This window comes from Euprymna scolopes, chromosome 3 (genome assembly GCF_053919585.1).
Source record: "Euprymna scolopes isolate OS-2025 chromosome 3, ASM5391958v1, whole genome shotgun sequence".
Lineage (NCBI taxonomy): Eukaryota > Metazoa > Mollusca > Cephalopoda > Sepiida > Sepiolidae > Euprymna > Euprymna scolopes.
In genome coordinates, this window is record NC_136484.1 from 168,183,069 (window position 1) to 168,201,124 (window position 18,056).

Below are 18,056 nucleotides of genomic sequence, written 5' to 3' on the forward strand. Positions count from 1 at the left end.
TCTGTATCTCTCTTTGACCCAAAATGAGAAAATCAAAATTATCAATCCTCATCTAAAAAATTATGAATATGAATTTATTAGAATCCTAAATCAAAGTCAGCATCATCATCTTTGGTTTAACATCGATTTTATATGCTGGCATGTGTTAGACAGCATTAAAAATTGTTTTCTAAACTACCCTACATCAGATCTTTATATTTTTAATAGAAATTGCTGTAGACAGGGCATATAGCCACTTTATGTAAGAAGTTAACAAGGACAAAGGAGGCTTTATTCTTGAAAAGACCTAGAAAATAGGCAGGAGAAAACCAGTCAGCAGGAAGAGAGTTCCACAAGCCTTCTAAGAAAGAAGCAACTGGAATAGGAAGCTTTATTAGGAGATATCACAACAGCGAATGATTGCTGACCACTAGACCAATGAGGCAAACGAGCTGGAATAAAGGAAGCAGAGAAGAAATCAGACAATTCTGAAAAACACATGCTATAAGAGTATTTACAGAAAAGACTGAAACTAGCAACATCACATCTGTGAGAGAGAAAGGTTGCGGAGAAGAAAGAGTGGGGACCAATCAAATTATAGATTTATCCTCTTCTTTCAAATTGTTCTACATTTACTAACCCAAGAACTTCCATCCAATTTTTCAATGTGACCATACTGTTGAAGTCTCCTGTTCTGCACACATCTCCCTGTACTATTCAAATGTAACCTTTCTCTGAAGTAAAACAGATAAAATCATGCCTTTAAAACTTATTACACATCCACCATATCATCCTCATTATTTCTCTCCATGCAAATGAAATAAAAAGAAAACACTTGAAAACGGTGTCACAATTTGACAAAGATAAAAATTTCTATAATTGTATGGATTAACATATAATGAACAACTATGACACAGAATGACAGCATCTTTACTTATCTTTCAACAAAGGCTAAGTTAGGCACAAGGTCAGTTTTTCATGCGAGGAAAATTCAACTCCAAAAAGAAGCAGTCTGGATTGCGATAAAAATAAAAAAATGTCCTCAGTCTAGAAAGATTTAATTAAAACCCACGAGTTAGAAGTGTCCATTATAAGTAAATTTCTTTCACGCGATACTACTGAAGAAAAAATTTTTCTGTATTTCTTTTATTGCATTTTCACCCCAAACAAGGCACAGTGCCGCTTTGATGTACGAGGCTATTATCTGGGACCTAATTTGCAAGGATACTATGTAGGGAGTTGAGCAGCAAGATGTTTGTTTACATTACATTTGGACTTCTACATGTCAATATAGTTGGAGGAAGCAGGATTCCGGAAGGAAATTCTAAAATCTAGTAGTTCTAGGGAAGAAACTATTAGAGTAAAAGGCTTTCTGGCATCTGGTGATCTTTGTAGGGGTGGGATTTTGCTGCTTGTTGGTTTGTGCGGGGTATTTACGTCAAGGAGGTACAAGGGCTCGTAGTTTGGGGCACTTACTATTAAAATACTTGTATTATGTGCGAGTATAATGCAATCTATTAATATTTTCCTAAGCACAGCTGTTAGTTTTTCTTCTTTTTTTTTTTTTAAGTGTTTAGTAACATCTCATGGTCATATGATATAACTAATGAATGAGTGAACAAAACAAACATTGTTTAAACAACAAAAATCCTAATCTCTGTCAAACGTTGTATATTTATTTAAAACTTGAACACTTTCAAAAACAATGACCTGGCTCATTAGATTTTAAAATAAAAACAATTCTCCATCCTATAATAAAAACCAGTGCATATTCACTTATGTTTGTAAACTACATTACACGAAATTGACCCAAAGAAAAAAAAAAATCAATATGCTACCAATTAAGAAATAAAACGTCCATTTACATATAGAAAAAAATAAATAAAAAGCTTTATTTTTTTCTTTTTTCTAGTTCAGTGGTTCTTGTAAAATCTTATGGTCTGTGAAAAAATTTAGAGATTATAATTTTTTATAAAACTTTAGATTAAAAAGAGAAAAAAAGAGTAACCGAACATATAATTGATGGTATATATGTGTATCACCATAAAGCTTAATCTTGCAGTGACGGCATTGAATCCTAAAATTCATAAACGAATTTCAAACTAACAGGAACAAATATCAAACAAAAATGTGTTATCTTCTATCTATAAATATAAAAGCGAAAATGTATGTATGTATGTATGTATGTATGTATGTGTGTTCGCTTTTTCTGTATGTCTACAACTGGCTTTTTGGCCAAGATCAAAGTGTAGTATCTGTTCTTCAGATGCTGCACTTCCATTTCTTGTTCTCTTTCGGTGGAGGAGAAATCCTTCACGACTGAGACAATTTTTATTTTTGTACCTTTTCTCCACGTTAAAAAACGACCCTGGTGTCTAACTCTGTCCCGTGGGGAGGCATAGTAAATAGGTACAAAAGGCTTCTTTCAGAGAGGCGGTCGCTCGCTTCACAACTTTTTATATCACATATAAATCGTAATATCTCACAGTTAACAACGAAGCTCGCCTGTTTATTTAATTTGCTCGATTTCGGGAAGATAAATATTCAATATTTGTCGCTTGCCGCATGTGGGTTAGTCTTTTTCCTATAACATCTTGGGGGTGGGGGAAAAAAAAAGCGTTCAGCAGTAAATGAATACTATCCCGCAGTCAAACTTGACCTCATTAACTCATTAAAACGGGCACCTGCTAAATCCAATTAATTAAATAAATTCAAATGTGTTTCCGTTAGCATCTCGCGGTGGGGCAATGGTTAACAATGCACGTTTTTTTTTTTTTTTTCACACTTTAATTTACAATTTTGCCTCAAGGGTTCGGGTTCGATCCTCATACTTATTTTTTTTTTACCCCCCCCCCAAAAAAAAAAAACCACCCGGGCAACGCCGGGTACCCCTCGCTAGTCTCATAAATAGACATTTTGTCTGTCAGTCACAATTTTTTTTAAACTTTAACACATTGTAGAATTTGGCTCGTTTCAAAATATTTATTTTTAAAGATCAAAAATCTTACATTAATGGTAAATAATAAATCCCTAACAAATAAAAACCAGAAACCTTAAGATCTTCAATCTGACATATTTAGACTAAGAGTTTTGGTGTGATGTTCTTAGTGATGAAAGTGACAGCAGTTCATTTGTCAACAGTTCACGTTATGTCCAGATTAGTTTCTGAGTATGTAATCAGCTAACCACCAAACTAGTTCTGTTGAGGTGCCTTCGCAACATCTTGTGGTCAGTTGTACTATGTCCATATTAGTAAGTCTGCCTATTCATACCTGCACACATTAAGTTATGACAATTGTTGAATATTTATGTATTTGTGAGCATAAATAAATCCGTTTTTCTCAGTACAGTTTTTAACTTGTCTTTTGTTTATGTACAAGACCAATAAAGAGATTGACAGATCCTTAGATCAAGGAATATACAGATACATCACTAAATAAAAAACTAAATCGACTTAAAACCATCTTGGAATAAAGGTGTTGGTAGCACATATGTAAGAACACAAATACTATTATGATATGTATTCTTTGGAATTGTCCAGTTTATTCCTACTTTCAGGAATTATTATTTATATATAACAAATTAAGGCACAACAATTGCCTTTTCCGATTCTTTATTCATGCAACTTGGGCACATCATTTGAGCAACCTGTGATGACAGACAACCAATCACGAGTTGCTAACGATTCTATATTCAATCTCAGCACATTTCAGTTCTTTTGATTTATCTATATCAAGTTTTGATAACTCATGATACATCTTCCTATGCCAGTCGTTTCTTTTCAAGAATTGTGGTCTTGTGAAACTCTTTTTACTGACTGTCAATAGGAATCTCTTGTTTTTTTTACGTTAATCATCTTATTCTTAGCTTCTTATATCATATGGCTTCATACCTTGTCTGGAGCAACCTCCATAAAAAAGAAAATTATTTAAATTTATTTTCTAGCAGAAATTTACTATTTAGAAAACAAATTAAGGCACAACCACTGGCTACTGCTGATTATATATTCAAGCAATCTTGGCCTGTTGTTTGAGCAAACTAATTCCTATTATCATTCAGGCAATCTAATAAACACAAATTAGTTTTTTTTTTTTTTTGAATATTCCCTCTTAAGTCTGTAAAAAAAAGTTTTTTAATTTTAATGTTTTAAGACAATAACTAAATAATACAAATAAACTTCCTAAAATCAAGTTGTGAATTCAATAATTTATATTGTCATTTAATTAGAAACAAAAATTTAATTCCTTCAAAACTAACAGAATAGTTTTTTCTTTGTTTTAGGTTTAATTGGTATTTCTTTTTTTTTTTTTTTATATATATATATATATATATATATATATACTTTTTACAATAATTTTACAGTACTGCTGTTTACGGACCGTGCTGAAATAAAAACATCATTTAGAAACCTATTTAACATAGGAGAGGGACTTTGTTAAGTATTCTGTACTTTTACCTAACGATTTAATAAACGAAAGAGAAAATAAAAAGTTGAATTGAACTTAATACAATCTAAAAATAGCATAGTTCCTAAACTGCAGGAGTACTGATTTTCTAATTTTACCGATTTTCTAATTTTACGTTATGTAGATTTGTCAGATAAAACTCACTTTTTGAAAGAAAACAGAATCTTGTTTATATTTGACTTTCAATCAATTTATATAAAGATTTTTTTGTTTAGACTTAAAAGGAAATATTTAAAAAAATAATAATCGGGCTTATTTTTTGGTAAATATCTGTTAGGTACGACCAAAAAAGATATTTGACAAAAAACAAAAACAAACTGAGACTGAAAGTTATGTCTAAATCAGTTTTCTCTTATTTGAAATACTGCAAACAACATATCAGATAATTGAGCTGATGGTTCCAGATTAATTAACATTATCTACTTTTATTTTCTCTACCACTCTTCCTCGACTCAGGACTGCACCATAATAAACAAAGTCTAACAGCATAGATACAGCACTCTCCCTCGACACTAGCGCACAAGTACATGTATTTGGTGACTTTAATGTTCACCACAAAAACTGGCTTGGATTCTCTACTTACAGACACAGTGGGCAGCACAACACTTCTCTGACCAGCAAGAACAACACACATCAATTCTAGATCTGTTTTTGACCACAGTTCCCAATAATTGTATAACGAATGCTGACAGCCCACTTGGGAATGCTGATCATGCAGTGATAATGGTTGAAATCGCCTTAAAGTCTAAAGCCAAAACTGAAGAGCCAGTGCTCAAGACAACGAGATATTATAAAAAGCCTGACTGGGAAGCCATCAGAGATCTTATCAGATATGCCCCATGGGGAAATATTTTTTCACTTCCTGCTGAACAGTGCACAAATGAGACCACTGAATGGTTCAAAACTGCAATTGAAGCACATGTTCCCATGCGGAAATTTTATAGCAAGCCCCACTCTCCCCAATGGTTTACTTCGAGTTGCGCAACTGCCATTGCTCAAAGGCAACATGCATAGCGCAGATTTAACCTACATGAGTCCAGTTCAAACGGACAGAAGTACATAGAAGCTAGAAGTAACGTTAAGAAAGAAATAGCGACAGCTAAGAGAGAATTTACTGAAACCATTAAAAAACGCATTTAAGCACAAAAATTAGGAACTCGTGACTTCTGGAAAATCTACAACAGTGTAGTAAATAATGGGCAATCAACAATTCTCCCACTAACCAACAATCACGAGGTTGTTTGCTCAGCAACAGACAAGGCTAACATGCTTGCCAGTCGGTGTGCCTCAAACTCTACACTGGACCCTCTTAACCACCCCCTACCTGACTTTCCTATGCGGACAGACGCTACGCTAGACGATCTGAAAATCACCCCTGCTCAGGTGCATGCTATCATAAAAAATCCTGCATGTGGACCTGATCTCATCCTGGCTGTGCTATTAAAAAAAATGCTCAGCAGAAGTAGCTCCAGTTCTTTCCAAACTTTACAACAAATGCCTTAATGAATCTTGCTTTAGCCTGCTGGAAAACTGCTTCTGTTGTACCAGTTTTCAAGAATTCTGGCGAAAGAACTGACCCATTAAATTATCGCCCCATTAGCCTCCTCACACTTTGCCAAAATATTTGAGACCTTAATTAACCATGTTCTAGTCCAGCACCTTACAGATGCTAAAGTTCTTACTGACCAACAATATGGATTGAGATAAGCCCGTTCCACAGCGGACATCCTTACTGTAATCTCTAAACATATATACCATTCACTGGACAGAGCGGGGAATATATCTAAGGCTTTTGACAGGGTATGGCATGAGGGTCTCCTCAGGTAAATCAGATCATGCGGTATCACTGGTAGAATACTTAACATAATTAAATCTAGGCACCGCCAAAAATGGCCGCAAAATCAAGTTGTTGTTGTTTTTTAAAACGAAATTACATTTATTAAAATCCATTATTTCTGAGTAACTTTTTTTTTTCCAGAAAGATAAAACCCTGAATTTTATCATATAGAAAACAGAATAATGTAAAACTTTTTCTACTATTTTTAATTCAATTTTAAATGTTAAATTTTCCCAAAAAGTTAACAATTGACATTTTTTGTCTTGCAGAAAAAACGTACTACATTATTAAATAAAAAGGGTTTTTGAAATAATTAATTAATTTATTTATTGTCTAACTAAGATTTAGGATGATTTTCTAAGAGAATATGCAAAAATATTATAATATAAGTACCTGAATTTCAAATAATTCCACTTATTCATATAGGTAACCAGATATTTCGCATCGTCGTAGAGTTCAGATCGACTTTGTTTACGTTTTCTTTTGATGGGAAGAAAACTATGGAAGACCAAACAGGCCAAAAAAACTTATTTTTCAGTGACGAAAATTTCAATGTATTATTAAGCTGAGGCTGGCCAGTACCAGATGGGTGACCATTTGTATGAGTTTGGTTTTTAATGTGTATGTGTGTGGGGGCCAGGCTCCCCAAAATGGGGGGGGCAATTTAAAGCAGAATAAAAAAAAATTATTTCAGCGCGTTTGGTCCACCGTAGTCGAAAGGCGGCAAACGTTTTCAAACGAGATCGATAAAAATGATGCTATTTTTAACACAAAGGGCACAATATTTATCGAATTTTTTTTTTTGGTATCGATTATTCAAAGCATGCCCTGTTTAATAATGGTCATGCATTATTCGGCTCGCTAAAAAAAAATTGTTAATTTATTCATCAAAAATTTTGAAATGGCTTTTTTCGTATAAATATTAAAAATTTTTTTTTTTTGTTTTGCTTAACTTAAATTAATTATTTTACTTAACATATTCACCGAATTTCACACTTCAAAACTCAAAAGCGGGATAATTAAACACAATCGAAGTTCTGATATTCAGACGTCAAAATAAGGTATGCAAACGAATTTTTTTTTTTTTTTTTTTTTTAATTTATAATTCTGTCCCTTAAAACAACACAATATGTTTTATTCAGTTTCAGATGATTATTTTAAGCATATTTGTTCCCACTTCAAAACAAGGGGGGGTTTTGTAAGCAAAAAAAAATATATATATAAATATCGTTTATGAAAAATAAGTACACTGTTATAAAGTTCATTCTTCTCCTAATAATCGCTGAAAATTTCGTATTGATCGGATAATTACCTGATTTTTGGTAGATTTTTAAAAAGACGGTCCGTCAAAAAGTACTGACCTGCCCCCCCAGTTTTGGCGGTGCCTAATTAAATCCTTCTTAGATAAGAGAAAAATCCAAGTTGTCCTCGACGGTCGTACATCTAAACAATATGATATAAATGTGGGAGTGCCCCAAGGGTCTATCCTTGGACCTCTATTGTTCCTAATATTCATAAATGACCTCCCCGACAAAATTGCCTCCGAGATGGGTATATATGCTGATGACACCACATTCTATAATGGGCATGACAGGAAAACAAATGAACACATATCTAAAGAAATGGCAGAAACACTAGAGGATGACCTCCAATCTGTAGTGGAATGGAGACAAAAATGGATGGTCACGTTCAATGCCGCCAAGACTAAACCAGTTTCCTTCAATAATTACAAGAATCCTTCTCTACCACCAATAGCAATGGCCAACAACTCTTTATCTGAGAGTATATCTTTCAAACTCCTTGGCCTAACATTCACTGGAAACATGAGCTGGAAGAATTACATTGAAAGCATTGCCAGGGCCGCTGCAAAGAAGGTAGGCTCTCTCTACCGTGCTAGAAAACTACTAACACCCGAAAGTATCCTGTACCTCTATAAGGCCACCATTCTCCCATGTATGGAGCATTGCTGTCATATTTGGGCTGGTGCATCTGCTACTAGTCTCTCGCTCCTAGACAAGGTTCAAAAGAGAGTCGCCAATCTGATAGGCCCTGAACTGGCAGGCAGCTAAATCCCACACCCAGTAGAGATCCCTAGATGTAAAAGATCTTTTTATTCCAGTAGTTTCTTCCCGCTAGACTTTGCAATTCCATTCCAGGTCCCTGCTTCCCCAACTGTATTGACGTGCAGAAGTTCAAGTGTAACATGAACCGACATCTTGCTGCCCAAATCCCTACATAGTACCCCAGTAGTTGTTGCTCTTGATAGTAGCCCCCTCGACATCAAAGTGGCAATGTGCCTTGTTTGGAGTGAAAATGTAATACAAAAAAGATTGCCTGAATATGAAATTGCTTGAATGACATGTCTAAATTGCCTGAATGGAGAATCAGTAGCAGCAATCAGTGGTCGTGCCTTAATCTATCCTACATAAACAGTAAAATCGCTTTCCAGCATGAACATTTTGTTTACGTCTCCTAAACGAGCCAAACGTTCCAAATGTTAATTCACCGATTCAAACCTGTTAGTGTTTTCTTACAAATCTAAAACAATTCTGCCAAAAATAGTGTTGAAATCAATTAGTCACATTCGCACAGAGAAAAAGAAAGAACAAATTGTGAGTCACTGTTCTTATTTGTCTTTCCACAAGAACAGAGTTAAACATAAGATTGGTTTTTAATGTGAGGAAACATTTAGCTCCCCAAAAAGGGGAACTCTGGATTGGGACAAAAATTTAAAATCACCTCAGTCTAAAAGAATTTCTTCTTCGCTGACTGAAGACAGAAAAGATATTACACTTTGATTTATAGATTCTATTTGTCAAACAAAATGTTTACAAAGCAAAATTAGGCACAAGGCCAATAAAAAAAAGAAGTTGGGAGAGGCGAGGGTTCTTTGGTCATCCTTGACATTGTACCTAAGAAATTCTTAGCCAAAGTTCTCCGTCACCATAATACCACATTTATACCAGGGGTCGTCCTACTTAAGATTCCCAAATAAAATCGTTTTTATTTTTAAACGATACTACATTTTGATCTCAGCCCAAAACATTATTTTTAAAATATTTTGCTTTGTTATAATCGTTAAAGTAAAATACAATATTTTAAAAATAATTTCTTTTGGCAGATATTTATTCAGACTGTTTACCTGTAATTGCCCCACTGCCCCACCCTCCGAAATAAAATAGAATCTCACATTTTTAAGTGTGTATGTGTGAACGATCGGAGTAAACTACGATGGATGCGATAAATATTTTTTACCATTTGCTTTTGTTTTTTTTCTTAAAATCACAACTGAAGTAGAAAATTTTTAAGGCAATGCTGAAACCCATTTTATTCTCAATAATTTACGTGACTAAAATGGGAATTAATCACATTATTATAGCAGTATCAGAATTTTTGTAGGAATTTTTGACACCCCTAACACGAAACTGCGAATACAATATAAAAATCTCGTAATTTCTCTGTTAAAAGTGGGTTATTTATTTTCTTTATGGATTATACTTCCAAAATAAACTATTACAGTTGTTTTAAAAGTAATAAAAATATTTTTATTTTTTTTTAAAACAGTAATGAATTTTCCGAACTCAATATTTTTCAATTTTTAAACTCAATATTTTTAAATTTTAAAAATCTATCAAAATTTTTCTATTGATTCTATTTTTACGATATTTTCAGGGTCAATGTGAAATTTTATGTTCTTTCCAATAAACCGAATATAATATTTTAGACAAACGTTTTTTTTAAATTCACGCCCCCCCCCCATTTTCACGCCCCCCCCCCATTTTGAAATGTCTATTAAAAAGTAAATAATTAATTTATGTTTAATAGGTTTATATATCACAAATTGAAGAGAAAAGGTCAATAAATAATATATTCAAATTTAAAACAAAAAAAAAAAAATCAGTTTTTTAGAAATTTACCTGTAAAGTCCGAAGTTTAAAACCTTATTTTATAAGAACACATTTTTTCTTTTTGTCTTTTTTTTTTTTTTTTAATGAAACCTTGGTCCTTGCTCCTTTAATTGAAAAAAAAATTAGGGCTTGAATTACATTTTTCGAGGAGTTATAAGCTTAGAAAGATAGGGGGTCGAATAATTTACGCCTCTCATTTTGAAATGTCTATTAAAAAGTAAATAATTAATTTATGTTTAATAGGTTTATATATCACAAATTGAAGAGAAAAGGTCAATAAATAATATATTCAAATTTAAAACAAAAAAAAAAAAATCAGTTTTTTAGAAATTTACCTGTAAAGTCCGAAGTTTAAAACCTTTTTTAAAAAAAAAAACACATTGTTTTGTTTTGTTTTTTTTTAAAAATAAAACCTTGGTCCTTACTCCTTTAATTGAAAAAAAAAAATTAGGGCTTGAATTACATTTTTCGAGGAGTTATAAGCTTGGAAAGATGGGGTGGAATTATTCACTATTTTCACGAAATTTCTGACACTGCTAGTGGTTAACTTGTTTACCATGTAGTAGACAACAAAATTTGTCCTCTTCAGTATAGTATTTACCTATTTACCAGGAGGTTAGAGACAAGGTAAAGTTTGGTTTTGAAAAGCCAATGAAAAATGCTTGAGCCGTTCCATCAGCATTCTCAGGTAGAGACACTTCAGGCGATTAGCCCAAAACCTCTTCTCAGAGAGAAAGTAAGGCCTGAGATTAGACAGAACCATGCATCAACTCGACAACAACAATGTCACTAACTGATTTGTGGCCTAGTCTTCTAAGCCGAACCACAGACATTTTGTTTGTACATGTGAGATTCTCAGATTGTATACTCAGTTCTCGTGTACTTGCTGTCTCCCTACTTCTACTTTCGGGAGAAAAGTACACATTAATTGTATACTCTTCAATCAAAATGTGATGAATGATAAAAAAAAAAAAAAAAAAAAAAATCAGTTACTGACATGCATAGTTTATTGTAAACTATAAAAAGGTACTTATTTATAGAGAGACACATGCTAAATATATCAGTCCAAAATAACCAGGAAAACGTACGGATATATTTATCAGTGAAAAACACACCAAAAATAAAGCAAGTAGAATAAAAAGTAAAGTACCTATTTACTATGCCTCCCCACGGGCCAGAGTTAGACACCAGATTCGTTTTTTAACGTGGAGAAAAGGTACAAAAATAAAAATTGTCTCAGTCGTGAAGAATTTCTCCTCCAACGAAAGAGAACAAGAAATAGAAGTGCAGCCTGAAGAATAGATACTACACTTTGATCTTGTCCCGAAGGCCAAGCATCTTATAGAATAAAAAGTAAAGTAAATAAAATTAATTTATTATTCAGGGTCGACTAATTCTGAAAAATAAGATTGCATGGGCCCGTGGGTTATCATTAGATTAAAGGGGGATAATCTATGACGTTCTGGCTTGACTTTATTAACATAGGTTCTTCGTTATAATAGCGAAAATCGAAATATTAAATTTAAAGTAAAACCAATAGTATCTACTTAATTGCTATGTCGCAGTAATGAGCATATCCAAAAATTATGAAAAAACAATAAGGTAGAAAATGAATTATAAATGTAAACAATTTAAATAGAGTGGGGGGGGGCGTTTAGTTCTCTCTCTCACTGCAAGAACTTCAACACCAGAGTCGGAAAATAGGATTGAGAAGTCAGCGTCCCAGAGGTGAGGGATTCTAACCAGCAAAAAGTGCAAATATACCCATCTCAAAGACAATTTTATCAGGGAAGTCATTTATGGATATCAGGAATAATAAAGCTCCAAGGATCAACTGAGGAACACCCGCATTTATATCATTGTTTTGATTCATCTCCATCCATCTCCATCATCGAGGACAATTTGGATTCTTTTTACTTAAAAAGGATTTAATTATGTTAAGTATTCGTCCAGTAATTCGATATGATCTAATTTTCCTGAGAAGACCCTCGTACCATACCCTGTAAAAAGCCTTAGATATATCTAGGACTACGACCCTTCCTTCCGCTACTTTATCCAGTGCATGGTAAATACGTTCAAAGATTACAGTTAGGATATCAGGAATAGAACAGGCTTGCCTTAATCCATATTTAACAACTATAAGGTAGTGGATTAAGGCTTGATTAATTATTAACTCAAATATTTGGGTGAAAAGAGCGAGGAGGCTGATGGCGGCGATAATTTAATGTGTAGTTCATATTTATTTAATAATTTTCCGTAATTGTTTGGTTTACACTAATGCTTTTCACTGATAAGTTTGAACTGCCACATTTCGCCTGTATCTCAATAAACACCAATGTATTTTTACAACTCGTTAAAAGAATTTACTTTTTTTCATTACACCCTGTTTCCATTCTATGTTTTGTATCGATCATGCCGCTAGATAGTTTTTTAGTAATTGCACGTCAGCTCTTGTAAAAAACCTTAACTGTAACGTATTCTTCACGCTTACCGGCTCAGTCGAGATTTTTCCTCGGCACTAAAGCGAAGAGTTACCTTTAAAGTTATGGTTTTTAGTAGTGTAAAAAAAAAAAAAAAAAAAAAAAAAAAAAAAAGAATTTATTTTTGCTTTTTTTGTGAAAATAAAGCATAAAATATAACTATTTTTTTTTTAGTTTTTACAAGAACATTACGATAAAAGCTCCTAAAGTCCGTATTAACGAATTCGATATAACTCAAAGAAAAATGAATTTCTCGAACTATCGATATTATCATTGAATTAAGCATTGTTTATTTAATATTTTCACAAAAATTATAGCAAAAAAAAAAAAAAAAAAAAAAAAAAAAAAAAATTTAACTTTTTTTTAAATTACAGGTTTCGCATAATTTTTATAAGATCCTTGCTTGAATGAATGTGAAACTTTCGGTGTGACATAATTTTTATATAACATTGACCAATAATTAAAAAAAATTTTTTAGAACAGGAACATAGAAAAATAATTAAATTAAAAAAAAAAAAAAAAATGGTAAAAATGATAAAACGTTCAGGATAGAACTGTATAGATGCACGTCTGGAGGGGGGGGGGAAATCCAGCACCCCCTCCCGCCTTTTAATTACATGAGGTCATTCTCAGACAGCGTTTCGACTGTCTCAGATTTTGGGCCCAATTATAGACAAGCACCTTTTTTTCCTTTTGGAAATTAAGTTTGTTCCTTAATCTTTTAAATACAATGAAAAAGTAATCGGAAACTCACAAAAAAACAAAAAAAAACAAAAACAAAAACTAAACTATAAACCGGCTTGCTGGAAAAATGGTGGGATCTCTCCAATTCTCTCTCTTCTGATCTTGAGCACGTAGTACAATGGGGAAAGGAGTGGCTGGTTACTTTTAATGCATCTAAAACCAAGCTTCTCTCTTTACATCATCAACATTCTAATCCACATTTGTCATCAATTGAAATGAATGGCTCGCATCTTCAGGAGGCCTCAAGTTTTGACAAGCTTCTGGGCTTGACCATTACTCCTGATCTTAAATGGAACACGCATATCAAATCTGTTGCCAAGGCCGCTGGAAAAATGGTGGGATCTTTCTATCAATCCGGTAGATATCTCACTGCTGATGCTATTCTCTATCTATATAAGAGCCAGGTACGTCCAAGGAGCTGCAAGAAAGGACTTGTCCTGCCTTGATAGAGTTCAAAATAGACTTCGTAGCCTCGTAGGAGATGTCCTTTCCTCCTTGCAACCTCTATCTCACAGAAGAGATGTTGCGAGTTTGTCTCTGATGTATCGTTATTTTCATGGAAAGTGTTCGACTGAGCTTCAATCTATGGTCTCCCCTCGCCAAACTTTCACAAGAAACACTCGTCTAGCTGTAAACACTATCAATAATTACCCCCACTCTTTATCTGTGCCTAAACCTAAACGTAGATTCCATGAACAAAGCTTCTTTCTTAGAACTGCACGAGTGCACGCCTGTGGAATTGTCTTCCGTTTTCCTGCTTTCCGGCTGCCTACAATATGGTTGTGTTCAAGTCTAAAGTAAATAAGTTCTTGATGAGTCGTTCCATATAAGTTATCAAATTTACCAAATTTTCATTACTAATGAATAATGATTACTATATTGTCCAATTTCTACTGTATACTCTTTAACCCTTATCCTTGAGTGGCCTCTGGGCCTTGATAATGTGGTGATGCCTATGTAAAAAAACAAAAAAAAAACAACTAGGTCCCTCTATCTTTATTCGTCCATTTTTGCCCGTACCTAAAAAAAATGAAAAAGGTTATATTGTACGTATCTGTTTTGGGCTGAAGATCTCCGACAAAAAAAAAAAAAAAAAAAAAAAAAAAATGAACTTCATTTGATCAAGTAGTTTTTTGCTTGTTTTTTTCGCTGTGAAAAAAAAAACCCCAAAACAACTTGATGAAATTAAGTGATTTTTTTTTTGAGAACTTCATTCCATAACGGATACGTACAATATAAACGTTTTTTTTTTTTCGATATTTCAATTTTTAATGTCTTGATTAAACTGTACAAGTACCCTTACTACGAGACCTAAATTGTTATTTACTATTAATCGAATATTTGACATAAAACATGCTCTAGCGTAAAATAAGATACAAAGATATTTTTTGCCATTTATCAGTATAGACGGCAAAATGAAAACTTGGTAAAAAAAAACAAATAAGTTTTTTAACAAGGGCAAGACTCTTCTACCTACCTAAAAATTACGGTAAAACTATACAAACACCGTGACAGCGAATTACCCCTACCCCTAACCCCTAACCCTAAACCTAACCCTAAACCCTAATCCTAACCCTAACGCTGTCACGGTGTTTGTATAATAATACCAAAATTACAGCATCATCGAATTTTATTGTGTTATTAATGTTATAAAAGTTTGTTGCATTAATATGTTTTGTGGTCTAAGTTATTTTAAAGTGTTTATTTACTGGTACAAGATTTCCGGGTAGCTTATAAATTAATAATTGGTGACATGTATATTGTTACAGAACAATAACATTAAAAAGGACTGAATACATTGATTGTAAAATCGACAAGTTATTTTTTCCTATTTACTTGGCTCCCCCACGAGAACAAAATTAGACACAAAGTTTTTAAAGGAAAACAGTTTTCTCAACAGCGATATATTGAATTGAGGGGGGGGGGGAAATACCTCAGTCTAGAAGGATTTTCCTTCATTGAACGAGAAGAGAAATTATCAAGTGCAGTTATGAGAACAATACAATTTTGGGTGCTAAAGGCACTTACTGATCCGCGTTATTTTTTTAAGTAGTATTTTCAAGTTTAATTAAAGTTTTGATATGTTTTTTTTTATTCAATTGTAAGGCTGAAGTATAGAATAGGTACAAAACACCCTCCCCATGTTAAGAATGGCTTTCTAAATAATAACGTTATTATTTACGTCCGGATCGTTTTCTTTATTATATTATGAAACCAAATGACCGAGGAAGTGTCGCCGTAAACATCCGCAGCAAGACTTCATAGAAAAACGCTTTCTTCGAAAAGTACCCCCCCCCCCCCAAAAAAAACTAAACATGTTAATTCCTTATTTCGGTAACATGCATGTTTTCACCTGCAATGCTAATGCGTTGGTTTACACAAAGTTCTTTTGTAGTCGAACTAATTGAAAACTTTTAATTCCGGATTTTTAATGCAAATATTGATCATTTGCATTAAATTATTCAAAGTACTATTCTCTACATTTATGCAAAATACAGAACGTGCTTTTTTTTTGGGGGGGGGGGGACAAGATTTTACAGTTAAATTCAATTTTTGGTACTCATGAACATATTGGGTGCTAATGCAGAGAGTGATCCGCGCTATTTTTTAAAATCGTATTTCCACGTTGAATTAAAGTTTTATGATATGTTTTTTTTATTTAATTGTAAAGTTAAAGTACAGAATAGGTACAAAACACCCTCCCCTCCCCATGTTAAGGATGGCTTTTTAAATAATAACGTTATTATTTCAGTACGGATTACTCTCTGCAGGAGTACAAAAACAAATCACATAAAACTTTAATTAAACTTGGAAATACGATTTAAAAAAAAAAATAGCGCAGATCACTAAGTGCATTAGCACACAATTTTTTATGGCATGGTTCGTAAACTGAATAAATACCTTGGTCTTATCTTGAATATCATTTTCACAACGTTTCGGCCGATGTAACGTTCGATATTCTTCAGGTATATGTTGCAAAACTTGAGAATGTTTATCGACTAACGTTTCCAAGTTCGAAAAGACGTACTTGAAGAAGGTCGGAGGCTACAGCGGCGGAAACTTTGTGAAAGTAATTTAACGACGTCAAAAATAACCTTTAAACGAGAGACATTATTCGGTGATATGCGTGAAAAAAAAAAAAATAATTAAAATAAAATCGCTTTCAACTTACAAAGTCACTTGAAACTATTCGGTTATATTCATGGTAAGAACTGACCCTGTCATATTTCGTGAATGACATATTTTGCTGGGAAAAGTATTCGACGCATAATCGACGGGAAAGAATGAACTTTTGATTTTTTTCCCGGAACAAGTGGTTGTTGTTGTTGTTGTTGTTGTTTAAAGGTACAATTAATTCTTTAACTCCATCTAATTACGATACTTGTTCTTAAATATTAATAGAAGTAACGCATTGAAGCATAAAACGCATTAATTAAAGTTTTAAAATAATAAATGGGGAAGTTTACTTATTTTATGTTTTTAAATTTTAATAAGTTTGCCCGGTGTCCTCCAACAAAATTCCCTGTGATTTAAGTTTTACACAACTTCCTGGTGCGCTGGCGCGGCGCGCGGCGCGTGCGCGCACACACAATACACATCACGAGCAGCGTGGTCGTATACATACATACATACATACATACATACATACATACATACATACATACATACACGCGCATATACACCACGACCATAATGGTTGTATATATCTACAGGCACACACATACATACACACGCATACACACCACAAGCATGGGGGGCGTGTGCACACACGTGCGCGCGCCCCCCAACCAAAATGGCTGTATACATATACAGACACACACACGCACATACACACACCACGAGCAGCGTGGTCGTATACATACATACATACATACATACATACACGCGCACACACACCACGACCATAATGGTTGTATATATCTACAGACACACACACGCATACACACGCAGACACACACACGCACATACACACACCACGACCACGACCACAATGGCCGTACACACAGAGATACACATACATACACGCGCACCACCAGTGCGCCGCAGCCGCCGCACATTGCACGACCACAGTGACCGCGCACGCGCACACCCACATACACACACACACACACACACACACACACACACACACACACACACACAAACACATTTTATTTACTATTTCTAACCTCTATATAAAGTTAAGTGTAAATTTGATTCTGTAGAACGAACTGGATTCAAACTTGGTACACCCAGGTTTTCAGTCCGTATGGTTAACTATTTAGCCGCCATTGGTGTTATATCATGGACTGTTAGTGTTTGGTTTCAAAAGGTCCTCCTCCCAGGCATTACCTCCTCATTTGGGAGGGAGGGTTGCTTTTTTGCCTATCAACTCAGACCCATAAACCTGTAGATTAACACATTTCGATACTGCCCCCCCCAAAAAAAAAATTGAGGTTGAGATTCTACCTTTTTTTTAATCATCTGAAAAACTTATTGACAAGAAGAAAAACACAATTATTTAAGAATTTAACGTAGGATATCTCCTACGTTAAATTCTTCGCATATAAATTTAACATAAAATGACCCCCCCCCTTCAGACTTTTATAGTTTTTCAGAGCAGTTAATAAGAAAACAATTCTGACTGGTAAAGCCATGAGAG

General features: G+C 33.9%; 1 protein-coding gene across 2 annotated transcripts in view; it reads right to left on the reverse strand.

Annotated features, from left to right (window-relative positions):
* Positions 1 to 16,969, reverse strand: part of LOC145260302 (uncharacterized) — a 111,484-nt gene extending 94,515 nt beyond the window's left edge. The window contains exon 1 of one of the 2 annotated variants that reach the window (XM_080118190.1): positions 16,587 to 16,969. In XM_080118190.1, coding sequence (XP_079974316.1) covers positions 16,587 to 16,655 — 69 coding nt within the window. In that variant the 5' untranslated portion in view covers positions 16,656 to 16,969. The remainder of the gene's footprint in view (positions 1 to 16,586) is intronic. The other variant, XM_080118180.1, reaches the window with a different exon arrangement.
* Positions 16,970 to 18,056: the final 1,087 nt, after the last annotated feature.